The 14,016-nt window shown below is 46.9% G+C and overlaps 3 protein-coding genes across 5 annotated transcripts; 1 reads left to right on the forward strand and 2 right to left on the reverse strand.

Annotated features, from left to right (window-relative positions):
• Nucleotides 1-1,784: 1,784 nt before the first annotated feature.
• Nucleotides 1,785-3,276, forward strand: LOC123074656 (myb-related protein Hv33). Its single transcript, XM_044497440.1, has 3 exons — nt 1,785-2,065; nt 2,186-2,315; nt 2,408-3,276. Exons 1-3 carry the CDS (start codon nt 1,918-1,920, stop codon nt 2,985-2,987), a joined length of 858 nt encoding a protein of 285 aa, XP_044353375.1. The 5' UTR covers nt 1,785-1,917; the 3' UTR covers nt 2,988-3,276.
• Nucleotides 3,277-7,701: 4,425 nt separating this feature from the next.
• LOC123078878 (dehydrin Rab25-like) lies at nt 7,702-8,656 on the reverse strand. The gene is made up of 2 exons (XM_044501520.1): nt 8,162-8,656; nt 7,702-8,036 (listed from the first exon to the last, which is right to left on the reverse strand). Exons 1-2 carry the CDS (start codon nt 8,609-8,611, stop codon nt 7,839-7,841), a joined length of 648 nt encoding a protein of 215 aa, XP_044357455.1. The 5' UTR covers nt 8,612-8,656; the 3' UTR covers nt 7,702-7,838.
• A 194-nt stretch (nt 8,657-8,850) lies between these two features.
• LOC123078876 (chaperone protein dnaJ 10) lies at nt 8,851-13,856 on the reverse strand. Of its 3 annotated transcripts, XM_044501518.1 has the most exons (9): nt 13,512-13,846; nt 13,368-13,427; nt 12,980-13,062; nt 12,640-12,802; nt 12,424-12,553; nt 12,019-12,177; nt 11,759-11,931; nt 11,533-11,613; nt 8,851-9,199 (listed from the first exon to the last, which is right to left on the reverse strand). In XM_044501518.1, exons 1-9 carry the CDS (start codon nt 13,596-13,598, stop codon nt 9,122-9,124), a joined length of 1,014 nt encoding a protein of 337 aa, XP_044357453.1. In that variant the 5' UTR covers nt 13,599-13,846; the 3' UTR covers nt 8,851-9,121. The 3 variants fall into 3 exon arrangements, with proteins under 3 accessions (XP_044357453.1, XP_044357452.1, XP_044357454.1); XM_044501517.1 differs by having other exon boundaries at nt 11,759-12,177; nt 13,512-13,856; XM_044501519.1 differs by lacking the exon at nt 8,851-9,199 and having other exon boundaries at nt 11,537-11,669; nt 13,512-13,848.
• Nucleotides 13,857-14,016: the final 160 nt, after the last annotated feature.

Below are 14,016 nucleotides of genomic sequence, written 5' to 3' on the forward strand. Positions count from 1 at the left end.
AGATGGTGGATCTGAACTTCACAATCTTGGAACAAACTCACTTTTCTTGATGGAGGGTTTCTTCTTTCAGTCACCCTTGTTTTGTTTTATTTTCTTTTTTGGTGGAGGCTAACCTAATTTTTTTTGTCACACGTCTTGCTAGTTGTTGGATGGAGGCTAAACATTCTCTTCTCTTGAGTGCAAACTCCAAAATACCATAAGGTCATAACGTTAATGAGTAGGGAGCTCTTGTACATATTTGGATATCTATAAGACTTTAAAGTCATCTTCTCATGCCCCACATAAGAAGGATATCGTACAGTATGAGTGATAGTCAATTATAGAAAAATGGTTTAAAAATTTATTATGATGTATGCCAGAAAAATCATGCATATGCATGCCGCCGCCTTCTCATTCTCGTTAGAGGGAAACTGATGCATATCAGTTTTGTTGTTTACTCCATTGATCCTTGATACCATTGTCACGGTTTTACTTCTCGAAAGGAGGCTCCTTCGTATAGCACCTTGTGGACATAGGCTAACAGGGTCCTCTGCAGTTAAAGATGTGACCACCGACACTTCTATTCCATCACCGCAAATGAGTTTTAGGGATAGTGAGCCGGTTAATATCATCCAAGAAATATCAAAACACCTATGTGTCAGGTGCTTGAAACACTTTTGCTTTCGGTCCATTCTTTGAGTTGTTGGATTGAAATCCAATTACGCTAGTTCATGTTCCTCCACCAGCCCTACCTCTTCCCGGTTGCTCCGCCTCCCACCCGAACCGGTAAAGCTTGTTCCTCCTCTTCGGTGGTGACATGATAGCAAGCCACGTTGTCCCCGCCCCCGATGAGGTCCTGGTTAGCCCTCGTTGGTGCCACCACGACGCCCCCGGCTTGCGTTTGTGGTTGCGCTACTCTTTTCTCTCCAAAATTGACTGATTTAATTTGTTTCCCAATTGCATGATGAATTACACGGGCTAATACGACCTCTGCTACAAAAAAGAAATTCCCTATGACGATGTGCCGCCACCTTTTCGACCCTAACTAAGCTTATCGTCAGTTTGTCACAGTTAACGAGCGTAGGGAGGCACGATGGGATCATCCATTTACAAATCAAGATGGATAGATGGAACGCGGAAGTCGGCAAAGGGTGTTGGTGTATGTCACGCATGGTTGGTGCGATTAGTGAATAATCTAAGCACAATTATACATCTAGCCTGTTAATTCAGTTTGGCATTATGGTGGCTTTTGTAAACCACTTATCATGAATAGCAGAGAGCACAGATGTTGGGTTTTTCTATAGCTTGCATTGTCGCAACAGTCCCCCTAGGTGATTAATACTGTACCCGTTCCCCATAATCATGCACTAATGAGAAAAATCTCAAGCCATACCTCCAATCCAACTAACCCAACTTTTGGCCCCTCATTTTCCATCCTGTAGCGTTGGGCCCTAGTCGATTCCTATCCCCGGCCGTGTCTCTGCCTCCTTTGCTGTTACTAGTACAACAGTAGAAGCTGCTCCTCTTCCTTGCGCCCGCACGCACCCAACTATTAGGAGTACTTCATTTTGATTAGTACGAAAATCCTAAGCCTACGGAGCACAAGTAAACGGGATGTATCTTGAGCTCCAATCCATTGCAGCGCAAGCACCTCAAAGCGCACACACACTTACACACGTCCTACTCCTCGGCTAGGTTGCTTGAGACCTACTACTTGATTGCTGCGTCGTCTTCCCCTCCCCGGCCCCCGTACGTGCGCAGCTCTTGGCACGCACGCTTCCCCATATATACCACGGCCAGCCTTCCCGACCGAGATAGATAGATACACAGGCAACGAACCAACAACCATCACACTGACGAGGTAGCTCGCCGGTTGCTCGGTCGTTTGTTCGTTCGTCCCTTGAGCCGGCCGCGCGCGCGTGCCGGGCGGGCGGGAGAATGGGACGGCACGCGGGCACCGGCGGCGGCGGCGGCGTCCAGCAGAAGCTGCGCAAGGGGCTGTGGTCTCCCGAGGAGGACGAGAAGCTCTACAACCACATCATCCGCTACGGCGTCGGGTGCTGGAGCTCCGTGCCCAAGCTCGCCGGTACGCTCCCCGCGCGCGCACACACACTTCTCTCCCCTCTTCTGTTTACCTGCATGTGTGCTGCTGCATCGTTCTAATCTAACAACCGTTGGCGCTTAATGCGTGTGCTGAATGATCCAGGTCTGCAGAGGTGCGGCAAGAGCTGTCGGCTGCGGTGGATCAACTACCTGCGCCCCGACCTCAAGCGGGGAAGCTTCTCGCAGCAGGAGGAGGACGCCATCGTCGGCCTGCATGAGATCCTGGGGAACAGGTACATACATTACGCCTTCCTTTTTTTTTTTTTGAAATTTTAGCAGTGTGACATCTTGCGAATTGCTGACTAACGGGACGGGATCAATGCAGGTGGTCGCAGATAGCGTCTCACTTGCCGGGCCGGACGGACAACGAGATCAAGAACTTTTGGAACAGCTGCCTCAAGAAGAAGCTGCGGCAGCGCGGCATCGACCCCAGCACCCACAAGCCCATCTCCGGCGTGGCGGGGTTGGAACCCGACCAGGCGTCCAAAGACGAGAGGCCGCAGGCGGCCGACGGTCTCGCCCTGAAGCAGCAGCAGCAGCAGCAGCAGGTGTTCGACCCTTTCCCGGTGGCCGACACCTTCGGCGCCGGCTTCGACGGGGCAGGCATGCCGCTGTACGACCACCTCGGCGGCAAGGACGCGGCCGGGTTCGTGGACTACAGCAGCGTGCTGGACGTGTCGGAGAACCTGGGCTACGGCGAGAGCTCCAGCAACAGCAGCAACTGGAACAGCGCTCCGGAGGCGAGCAATGCGCTGGAGGGCGAGGCGCTGCATTGGGCCTCGGAGAGCAAGGTGGAGCCTTTCGCCGGCTACGCCGGCGACGAGGACGACAAGTTCGCGCTGCCCTGCCACGGCCAGCAAGAGCACAGCATGGCGCATTTTGACTTCAACCTCGAGTACTTCTGAGGCCTTTTCTGATCTAGCCATCGTCGTATATATTGTTTTTACACACGGGCACGGGCAAGACCAACCAACCGGGAGATTAGCGACTGTACTTTGTCATTTTTTTCTAGTCTTTATTACTCCTTTTAACACTGTTTCTTTTCTTTTCACCGTCTGTTTATGGTTCTTATATATATATGGCTGAAATAAGAGGTATAGAAACGTGAACACTCTGTAATTTACCATGAGATTCTGCTCTCTTTTTATTTTTTGTAAAGATAAGGAATAAGATTCTTACTCTTTTGCTCGGTAAGTTGCTACTTATTACCTGGAAGATTGTGTGTTGTGTATTCCTGAAGGAGAAACTATCATGGCTCGTGCTAATTTATCTGGCAGGTCGCCGTCCTGTATTAGCTTCTTTTTTCCCTTGATTTGTGTCTAACGAAAGCAATGAGAAAGAAAGATGCTGCTGTTACAGTACTATAAGTTGGAATTAGGAGCAGCTGCCGTACGTGCGAGTCAATTTCAGTGATTAGTTTGGGAGCAGTACTGCGTGCACTGTTGTTGCACAGCCATTTCGTGGCATTATTAATGCTGGTGTTAGCTTGTAACCCAATTTTTCTCAAAAGGGTCCCTTTTGCTAAAAGGTGTGTTTGAATTACTCCCGTGACAACATGGCTCCAATAATCTAGCGGTGTTGGTGGAGAAAAGAAAAGAGAGAGACGAGTGGAACTAAAGAAAGACGCTAACCACCTTGCCGCCCGTTTGGGATTCCTTTCTACGGAACCGACCGAACGTGCCAGTTTCTTCTTCTTTGTTCTTGCGCCGGCGATTCGCGGACCGTAATTTATTTTGTTTACAAATGTGATGTGATGGCGCGCAGAGCCATGATATGATGCCAAGACTCTGACCGCGGCTGGCCTGGCGGCAGAAGCACTGCACATGATGGCTGGGAACATCCATCCATCATCGTCCTTCAAATCCAATGTGGATTTTCAGGGGGCTGTAAAAAGGTGCCAAAACGGAGGGGCCAGCCATCGGGTTGCGTGTTCCAAAGAAGGGCCGTGTCCGGTGTATGAATCATCGCCCCATTGAGGGGATGACCCACGGGATCAACGACGACAGGATCGAGCACCATACATGCTAGTGGTACTTGGTAAACTGCTAGGCACGTTCGTCAGTTGTTGCTGGCATCGTTCCATCCCCTCAGGAGCTCGGGACCAGGTTAGTATTGGTTCATCAAAGGTACTAGTACTAGTATAACAGCAGACCACCAGACACCTGATCTGACGTTCTGAGATCATACCTGTCATGCACCGGGATGATGAGCAGCAACCAGTGGACGTGGACCAGGCGGAGGGAGCATTATGGCGAGAGACCACGAGGAATAAACCAGTCGCGGTGTTGCCTTGCCGCGGGGCCGGGGCCAACCGGTCGGAGCGACGTGGCTCGGCTGCTCGCCGGGCGTCGCCACGAGCACGGAGCCAAGGCGTCGCGCGCTCTTCTGCCGCAGGGTACGGCGTTTGGCGGGAACAGAAGCTGCACTGGCCGCGCTCTGTAAGCCGCTCGATCTCGTGCGTACGTACTGTTCCGGGTCCAAGCAGCCGGAACGACATGGGCGATGTACGTGCGCCAGTGCCGCTTCTGTGCTCGGATCCTTTCGTGCGCGGGCAAGCACGCGCTCGGAAACTTTGCGGCAGCCCGTTTCAGCCTTTCAGGTGAAAAAAACTAGCGGCAGCGTAATGTAACTAACACGCCTCTAAACCTTATGGATGATACTGAACGGCCATGCGTGAGCTGCGACTGTGATGCAGCTGCGCGTCCGGTCGTCCCTTGTCGCCGGACAAGCTGGCTGCAGACGAGTTTGGATCAAAGAGCCGCGGGCATGGCTACAGGCCACTCTCTATCTCTAAGGAACGAGCATTCTTTTTTCCCTTTTGAGGGAATGTGGAACGAGCATTCTGTTTCACGCTGATTGGGGTGTGTATTTATTTGCAAGCCGGGCAATATCACCCTTTCTAAAAAAATTGCCACTGATTCATTCATCACAAGTGGCGATACAACGCACAAACGTGGATAGTAAGGTCTTTCCAAACCTAGCCGCCATGGTCAAATCTAGGTGAAGGAGATTTGAAAATTGCTCATGAATGAAAAAAATGTCCATCTATTAGAAAACTGTTCACAACTTTTATTTTTTAAACATAGATTCCGAATATTTCATGAATTTGAAAAAAAGTACCCATGTACTTAAAAAAGTTCGCGAGTTCAAAAACTACTAGAGAATTTAAAATAGGATCATGCCGAATTCTAAAAATATTTACGTATTCAAACAATGTTCATGGATTAAAAAATATACATGAATTTAAAATTTGTTCGTGAATTCAAATTATTATCACGGTGAATTCAAAAATATTCGTCAATAAAAAAATCACGTATTACAAAAATACTCAGGAAAATTGAAAAAATTGTTTTCATAAATTCAAAAAATGATCGTGAACTAAAAAGTGTTAGCGAGTTAAAAATATAATCACATTGAATTCAAAAAATGTTGATGATTTCAAAAATATTCCATGTTGAAAAAACAAAAGTTCACTCGTGGGTTAAAAATGTTATCTAGCAAGCTAAAAAAATGTCCATGTATTCAGAAAAATATTATAAACATAAAAAATATTCACGAATTTAAATTATTTGTAAATTTGTCAAAATTATTAATGAATTTATTAGTAAAATGAAAAGGAAAATCAAGCAAAATGACAGATCAAATAAAAAAAGAGATTTAAAACAAAAAGGATGAGAAAGCACGAAGAAAAGAAAAAAGAACAACCAGAAGCTTCTGGAAAATGAATCAACCGCTCAACAGGAAGGAAAATGCAGTTATTGGGCCGGCCGCTCGGAGCGCTCGTGTAGTTTTTTTTAGTGGTTTCATTTTGATAGAGGCAAAGGTGTCCCGTCTTTCGATGAGATGTTGGCTATCGTTTTTGTGAAGTAAACTTTGACAATTCGACTACAATCGTGCGAGGACGTCGCCTTAGCTATCGCTAAACCAACTCCGAGAGGTTATTGACCACGCCGGAACACGATCAACCTGACCACGAGGATTTGTTTCCTCCACGCAAACAAAGAACAAGCAAGAAACGGAAATTACAATCCGGATATTACGAATATAAAAAAAAGCTTTATTAATAAATGTGAGGTTATGTGACGTCATTGTCTGATTGTTGAACACAAACAAAATACGTGAAGTTGCAACTATGAAGAAATTTAATCTAAACAAAATTTAAAGTCTAAACGATACCATAAAGGCTATATATATGGATTTGGGGGTGGGATTTCATGACCCCTTAAAAAGGGGTCCGAAACCAACCCTAACTTTATTTCTTCACACATACAAACTCTAAAAATAGTCTATACTTACTAAGTATAGGTGATCGAGAGATATCGCTCAGCGACCCCTTGGAGGAGTGTTTGTGTAGGTGATCGAGACGATATGGCTCACAACGATCGATATATATCACCGACGGAGCGAAAATGCCTCTTCATTAAATCCAAGCACGCACGATCGAATATCTTCTAAATTTAGCCTTTTATATACTCCTTCCGTTTTAAAATAAATGACTCAACTTTAGTAAAGGAAATATGTTCTTAACTCACTCCGTAGTTGATTTTTTCAAAGTTTAAGGTTCGTCCTGGAGCCTCAAATTCCAGCCCCTACATACTACTCCCTCTGTTGTAGACTGAGAAACGTCTTATATTTCGAGATATATGTAGTAGTATAGAGGCATTATGTGTAGAAAAAAGCTATTTTGAGAAAGATATAGTAGTATAGAGGCATTATGTTTTTTAGAAAAGCACTACATGAGACACCTTTTTTTAGAGAACTTACAATCTATACATTCGCAATACAAGAAACATCGAAGATAATGAAAATTACAAGCAGATTCATGCACCATCTAGCGAAGACTACCAGTACTACGCGCCCCATCATCGCTCCTTTTTTATCAGAGTCAGGCAAATTTTGTTGTAGTAAATAATTAAAAAACCTAGTAAATAATTAGAAAACCGTCGTGCTAAGCCCATAGTCCCACCGCATTAGGAAAGATCATCGCCAATTAAGAAAATCGTAGATTGAAAGGATGAAACCTGTAAACAGGTAAAAGACAAACGACCAGATCCAAACAGGCCCACTGAAAACTAGTACCGACCGAATCCCATAAGACCCGACAACCGAATCCCATAAGACCCGACAGAGACTGAAAACTAGTACCGACCGAATCCCATAAGACCCGACAACCGAATCCCACAAGACCCGACAGAGACTCCACACGCCACAACTCCACACGCTCTTCAGTGAAGCATGAGACTCGACGAAGAGACGCCTCCACATGCTCTGAGGAGACGCACAATCAAAATCGAAACGGGGATAGAACATGAAAGACAATATTCCTACTTTGAAACATCACCGTCGCCACACAGCCCCATCCAATCCAAGACAATGAACCTAGCAAGAACAAGACCAGGTCCTCCCGCTGGCTAGGAGCCGAGGTCCCCTGCACCTCCATGGCCCAAAGGAGGTCAGAGGTGAGGCGGAGCGGCCGCGGCGACGGAGGCAGGAGGAAAGACTTCTATTGTGAGGAAGGAAAGAACTTTGACTTGCCCGGTAGCACAGACATTAGCCATACACCAACTCGAATGACCCCAAATCTAGCTCGTACAACTATCAACACCGATCACACACGAAGAAGGCAGAAGGAAATACCCTTGATCATTATACAGAAGGCTAGCGAGCTCATTATACACCAGCGAGTGATCATTTAGGTCATACATGGTCCAAGAAGCGAATCCGTGTCAACTGAGGCGCGCAGATGTCGACGTTGCTCAGTGGTGTCCAGGGAGCTTCTCCTTGATCTTCTCCATGATGCCCTTCTTCTCGTGCGTCCCAGTCCCAGCCGGCGGCATTGCGTGCCCGGCCTTGTGCTCCTCCTGCTTGTGGCTGCCCGGGAGCTTCTCCTTTATCTTCTCCTTCATGCTCTTCTTCTTCCTCTGCCTCCCGCCCTGCCCGTCATCCTCGGACGACTGCACCACACGTAACTCATTAGCAAGTCAGTGAGTCAACTAGGACGGCAACTAGTATGTGCCGTCCTATGACCAAATAAAGCCCCACATGCCGAACAAATTAAACGAGCGAAAAATGTAAGTACCGAGCTGGAGCTAGAGCTGGAGGAGCGACGCAAAGTCTCGCCCAGCGTCGTGTGCCCCTCTTTGGTGGGCTGGATCTGGTCGCCGGTGCCGCTGCTGACCATGCCCTCATAAGCGTATGCCGTGGTCTCTCCAGGGGCGAGGCTGCCGCTTAGCGCGCCCTCGTGCGTGTGCGCCACGCCGGACGGGGAAACGGCACCGCCTACCACGCTCTCGTGCGGGTGCACGGCGCCTCTCTGGCCGTAGCCAGGCGTGACGCCCGCGCCATAGTCGGCCGACGTCACCGCGCCGGCAGAGCCGTAGGACGGAGCGGCGCCCCCCGAGCTGTACGCCGGAACCTGGCCCGGCTCCCTCGGGATGGGGTTGCCGTACTGGTCGACCGGCGGCACTGGGTTGCCGTACTCGTCGACGCGCGGGTACGGGTGCCCGTACTCCCCACCGTAGTCCGCCATTAGATGCTCTCACAATTTGGGTCGGTGGCTTCAGTGTGCCACCATGGTCCACGACACCACGTATAAGTACGAGGAGCAACTCGGTAGAGCGATAAGGGCAGGGACGCCACGTGTGCATGCATGCCGCCACGAGTTCACCGTCTACCTGAGGAGAACGACACGTATTCTGAGGGCGTGCCACGTTTTGGGCCGACCTGGGAGGAAGCACCAGCTGAACAGTGAAAGAGCACATCCCAAAATATCCGAAGTTGATTGTACGCATTATGTTGGAGTATACATGCCATCGGTTCGAGTTCAGGTCGCAGCCATATCTATACTTGCTGACATTTTTCTGATCAGATCAATAACAGTGCCTGAAATATTATTAGTACTACCACAACAAAGATGTCCTGAATCGACCTGATGCATCGCGTTTATACAGATCACAAGAAAGAACCACCATGGACTCTCGACGGTGCTCTGGGGCAAAGCCTCGGCCGCCGGTGGGCGGTGGCACAGGATCCGTCCCGGTCAGTTCGACGGCGTCTCTTCCGCTGTGCGACGTTCAACACGCAGGCTGTTCTCGCGATGGTAGGGTGATTTCGCGCCCTGGTTTTACATGGGAAATGATCATGTACTTTCAAATTATTCAGTATGATTTTGCAACCTATAACATTAGTACTACTAAGAGATAAGCATACTGAGCTACTCCCTCCGTTCCAAATTACTCGTCGCTGAAATAGATGTATCTAGAACTAAAATATATCTAGATACATCCATACGTGCGACAAGTAATTCAGAACGTAGGGAGCAGGTGTAAAAAATCAAAACTGAGGACTAAAAGGATTAGATGTTACCCCTCCGTTCCTAAATATAAAATCTTTTAAGTATTTCATTAAAGACTACACATGAAGCAAAATAAGTGAATCTATACTATAAAATATGTCTATATACATCTGTATATAGTTCATTGTGAAATCTCTAAACGGTCTTGTATATATTTAAAAATGGAGGGAGTAACTAAGAGTAGTGCCAATAAATCAAGAATGGTGTGCTTCTCGACTATTCTGCATTTATTTTGATACCTAAATAAACTCCAAAAACCAATAAGGTTGACCCTTAATAATACAATTCAGAAGAGCACTGAAAGGCTAAACGTACTCCCTCGTACTAAAATTGAGACACTTGTTTTGAAACGAGGGAGTAGTACAATACACATATGCTCAATTCCAAACTTCCAGCGTGTGCACATAAATCAGTCCTGAACACGTGTTTGCTTGAGGTACATGCAGTGATGCAAGTAGAAGGCAAAAATAATTTTTAAGCAACAAAAACAGTTTTGAACTAGTTTCCAACAGTGAAAAAATTATGAAATGGTTTATTTGAAAGGCAAGCTACATTGATCCTTACACATGTGATGTATTTTATTCTATTTTGAAACGGAGGCAACAACTGTTACCGGGTTGGGACGGAGCGGGAGGAGGGGGTCCGGATTGGGATAATCCCTAGGTCGGCTCCTGCCGGCCACGACAACGACGACACCCGAGGGTGCCGTTTTCTTCCTAGAGATGTCATTCGGGTTTGCCCCACATTTTCCCACCTCACGATCTCTCGGGTGAAAACCCTAGAGCGGCGACAGCGCTCTTGGCGCCGTGTCCTCAAAGGCGTCGTCCTGAGAGCTATGCGGCAGTGGGCACTGGTTGGGTACATCGGCAGTTGCAGATGGCGTGCCCCTCTTCCTCCAGGTGGCAGTTATTCCGGGGGAAACCCTAGATCTGGGTCTCCCGAAATTAGATGATGAGAGAGACTTTGGTGCCGTTCTCCCTCCTGGAGGCATCGTCTTGGAGAAGTGGTTCACTTGGGAGGCCATGGGTGGAGCGGTGTTACATCGACCGCATTGAAGATGGTGGGTCTCGGCGGCGTGGAGCGGTGGAGTCTTAGTGTTGGACGCGATTTGATCGATGCACGTAGGCTGGTGGCGTTGTCTGGTGTCGTGGTGACATCGACGGCCGATGGGACTAGCAGGATCTTTGTGGTGGTTCCTCCTGAAGACGGGATGGCGGAAGATGGCAGCGACGTATCCTAGAGCATGCGCAGGCGGTGCACGTTATGGGATCCCTAGACCGGATGGTCTTAAGGCCATTGGATTAGACTGTGTCTGTTATGCGGACAGGGCACATCTGGGCACTTGTAGGCGTAGCCGCTTTGTTCGCCTAGAAGGTTGCTTCGGGTTGATCCTTGTATTCATTTAATAATTAATAAAGATGGTTGTGGTTGTGTGCATCATGCTGATGTAAAGGCAGAGGGTAATCCTCCTTTTCGAAAAAAAAATGTATAGATGTCCTCAATATTCTATAAACAAAAACATATTTAGGGGATGGGATTTCATACTCTATAAAAATGCAAAGCTTCAAAATCAGATTAAGTAGCATTTAAAACATACAAAAGGACCAATTCAACACGAATAGTGTGAATTTATTTTCCGCGAATACGCTGGATGCGTATCTTTGCATTGATAGAAGAGGAGAAATTACAGGGTGCAGTCCTCTAGGCGGCATACACAATTAGGTGTCACCGAGGATGCTAGGCGAGCAACGAGAGGGTTTGCTCGGACCCGGAACAACAAAGTTCATTTTTCTACCTTGTGCTTTTTTCATATTTATTATCAAATGAAATTGGGTTTGACCTTGAAATTTTTACAGGTTTATAGAATATCAACTTCCTTTCACTTGTATATCCAGGAGGATTTACGTATACCATCCAAGCAGTTTTTACGCAGGGGGTGGTTTCGACGGTTCCACTTCATATGTCCATCCATGGATTACTCAGAAAAATTAACTCTCAAAGCAGTACAAAAAAAAAGAGATTTTTTTACTTGGATTAGCTTGTAATTTCTGTCCGAACACACTACCCGGAGAAGTAACAAGGTTAAAGTAACTTACTTGGAATATTGTCCCCAGCTTTTTCAGTCCTTTTGCTCGCAACGTGAGAACATCTTTGGAGACAGCATTCTCTCTCAAAAACTAGACAAAGAAGTAAATCACGATAACGTGAAATAGCTGCCAAGAGTATTTATTGTCTACACATGAACATGATGAATATGCAAATATAAGCACACGTGCATGCTACTGTAAAAATCTTGGACGAACAGATATGAACAGTGCTTACTGCTCGACAGACACGCCATAGCGTTGACTCAATGTCAACCACATTAATTTTCCACAAAGAATTAAGCATGGCACCCTTTTTCTCCTCAATACTCTTCAGTATCTGCTCTTCCTTGTTGTCACCATCCTCAATCTTTTTCATCCCCTCTTGTAATTGTATCAGAGCAATTGCACCTATAATAGAGCTTGTCATAGGATCAGGCTCATTGTTAACACAAAGAAAGTAAATTGACCAAAGTAAAATAACATACTGAGATGTACCTGAAGCTGCATTAACCTGTGACTTTACATGGTGGCCCTTGTCTCTTACCCACTCAGCAATGAATGGCACGCCCATATACATTTTGCTTTTTCCAAGTTCTCTTGCTGCTTGTCGAACATATATGTAGCCAATGGTGTGGAGCATAGCCTCACCAAAAGCTGAAATATTATTTGACACAAATGAACCCCATGAGAAGCTCTAGTGGAATGTGTGTCATGTTCATAAAGAATGGAAGTGAGCCTTCTGGATGTCATGCAACATACTTAATAAGCAATTAAGTGTCCTAGAAGCACTTTTTAAACAGCAGAAACACAAAGGAATCAAAATAAATATATCAAAATGAGCATATGTGGAGCCACACAACTTTGAATGAAATTCCTACGCTTCTAAGAAAATGGGGATACCGGCTTGAGACAAGCGTTCAGCTTCTGCACTTGCCCAATCACCAAATTCCTTGTGCTTTCCATCGACGTATGGTTGAATTCGATTCTTAAGGCTCAGGATAAGTTTCTGCTCTCTTTCCGTTTGCATGGCCTGCAATCCAGAGGAGCTATTATGGTGCTGGTGTCGGGCATCAGCTGCTGACTCTGAGGTGACTAACTATTATGGGAGCAGTATACCTTTATTTTCTCTTGAACCCTTGCCCTTGCCTCTGGAGTATCCGAATCTTCCTCACTCTCCACAGAAGCCACGGATGCCAGTGCAAGCTGACCAACATAATCTTCAAAATAGTCGCTCCCAAAAAGCATCCCAAAGACAGCAGTTGGATCAATCATGTTATCCCTGAAATGTCGTCGTCAAAATTCAGTGGCAGCTTCAACTAAAAGTCTTGACAGTAGGATAATAAAATGCACGTGCAACTTGGTTTGTTCTCTGTTATATATACCAAAAAAGGTGTTGAGCTTTATCATATCTCAAAATACAGGTACATATGATATAAACAAATGGTACAGGACTTACTGAGATAGACCTTCTTTTCCATGCTTATCATAAGATTCCCTTTTCGCAGGATCACTTAGGACTTGATAGGCCTCACCTAATTCCTTGCAACAGTAACCGATTTAAATCAGTATTTGTGGCGAGGTAGTAACTATCCTCTAAAGTCTACAAAGATAATGGCTGCGGCGATGAGATTATGAAGACTTTTTTTTTAACATAACTGGAATTCGTGCAATATAAATAATTCTATTACTATGAAATAAAACAGTACTACCATGGACAGAAAATGTAACCAAACTACCAGAGGGAAAATCTCTTCTTCTTTTTCCGCTCTGCATTCCTGAATCCAGTAACAGGGGTATGGGGGGCGGAACACACGACGCAATTGAACAGAAGCCTGAAAATGTACCTGAAACTTGCGCGCGGCATCAGGGTTCCCGGGATTCTTATCCGGGTGAACCAGCTTGGCCTGTAGAAACCCAAACATCGCCAGCGCAGTTAATTCAGGAGCCGTCAGCATCCGATCGCTCATCAAGGATCGGTTACTACGCACCTTGAGGTAATACGCCTTCTTGATCTCGGCGGCGGGGGCGTCGGTGCTGACCCCCAAGGTGTCGTAGTACGCGGTGTCCTTCACCATCGCAGCCCCCTCTCCTCCTCCTCCTCCTGGATCGTATTGCAGCTGCAGCTGGACGAATGCCAACCTGATGATGATCGAATGGGAGGGGCGGATACCATTACCGAGATCGGTTATCTCATCTGGGAGAGGTAGCTAGGGCAAAGGGCGATCAAGAATCGGAAAGGCCGAGGAGGGACTGGGTGGTTTTCTCACTTGGCCAGGCGTCCGGAGATTATGGGGGTTGATATGGGAATGATGTGATCGACGCGGGGAAGCTTCCTGGGTCGGACCAGTACGGCTCAACGGCCCCCGCGTTCCGTTTAGGCAGGCAAAACAGAAAGTTCCCGTGCCGAAAGCTATGCCTTGGCTGGTTTTCCATTTTTCCAGTTAAGTTGGCGGTGGCCGTCGAGGAATGACGGGGGCGTGCATGCACGCAGCC

This window comes from Triticum aestivum, chromosome 3D (assembly GCF_018294505.1).
Source record: "Triticum aestivum cultivar Chinese Spring chromosome 3D, IWGSC CS RefSeq v2.1, whole genome shotgun sequence".
Lineage (NCBI taxonomy): Eukaryota > Viridiplantae > Streptophyta > Magnoliopsida > Poales > Poaceae > Triticum > Triticum aestivum.

Bases quoted from the DNA above. Each gene is read 5' to 3' on its own strand.
- LOC123074656 (XM_044497440.1), top strand. From the start codon at position 1,918: ATGGGACGGCACGCGGGCACCGGCGGCGGCGGCGGCGTCCAGCAGAAG. The intron at 2,066-2,185 runs GTACGCTCCCCG...TGAATGATCCAG, and splicing joins CTCCGTGCCCAAGCTCGCCG to GTCTGCAGAGGTGCGGCAAG. The intron at 2,316-2,407 runs GTACATACATTA...GGATCAATGCAG, and splicing joins CATGAGATCCTGGGGAACAG to GTGGTCGCAGATAGCGTCTC.
- LOC123078878 (XM_044501520.1), bottom strand. From the start codon at position 8,611: ATGGCGGACTACGGTGGGGAGTACGGGCACCCGTACCCGCGCGTCGAC. The intron at 8,037-8,161 runs GTACTTACATTT...CGTGTGGTGCAG, and splicing joins CCAGCTCTAGCTCCAGCTCG to TCGTCCGAGGATGACGGGCA.
- LOC123078876 (XM_044501517.1), bottom strand. From the start codon at position 13,598: ATGGTGAAGGACACCGCGTACTACGACACCTTGGGGGTCAGCACCGAC. The intron at 13,063-13,367 runs GTACATTTTCAG...TACTGTTGCAAG, and splicing joins ATGCCGCGCGCAAGTTTCAG to GAATTAGGTGAGGCCTATCA. The intron at 12,554-12,639 runs GTATACTGCTCC...TCTGGATTGCAG, and splicing joins GGGTTCAAGAGAAAATAAAG to GCCATGCAAACGGAAAGAGA.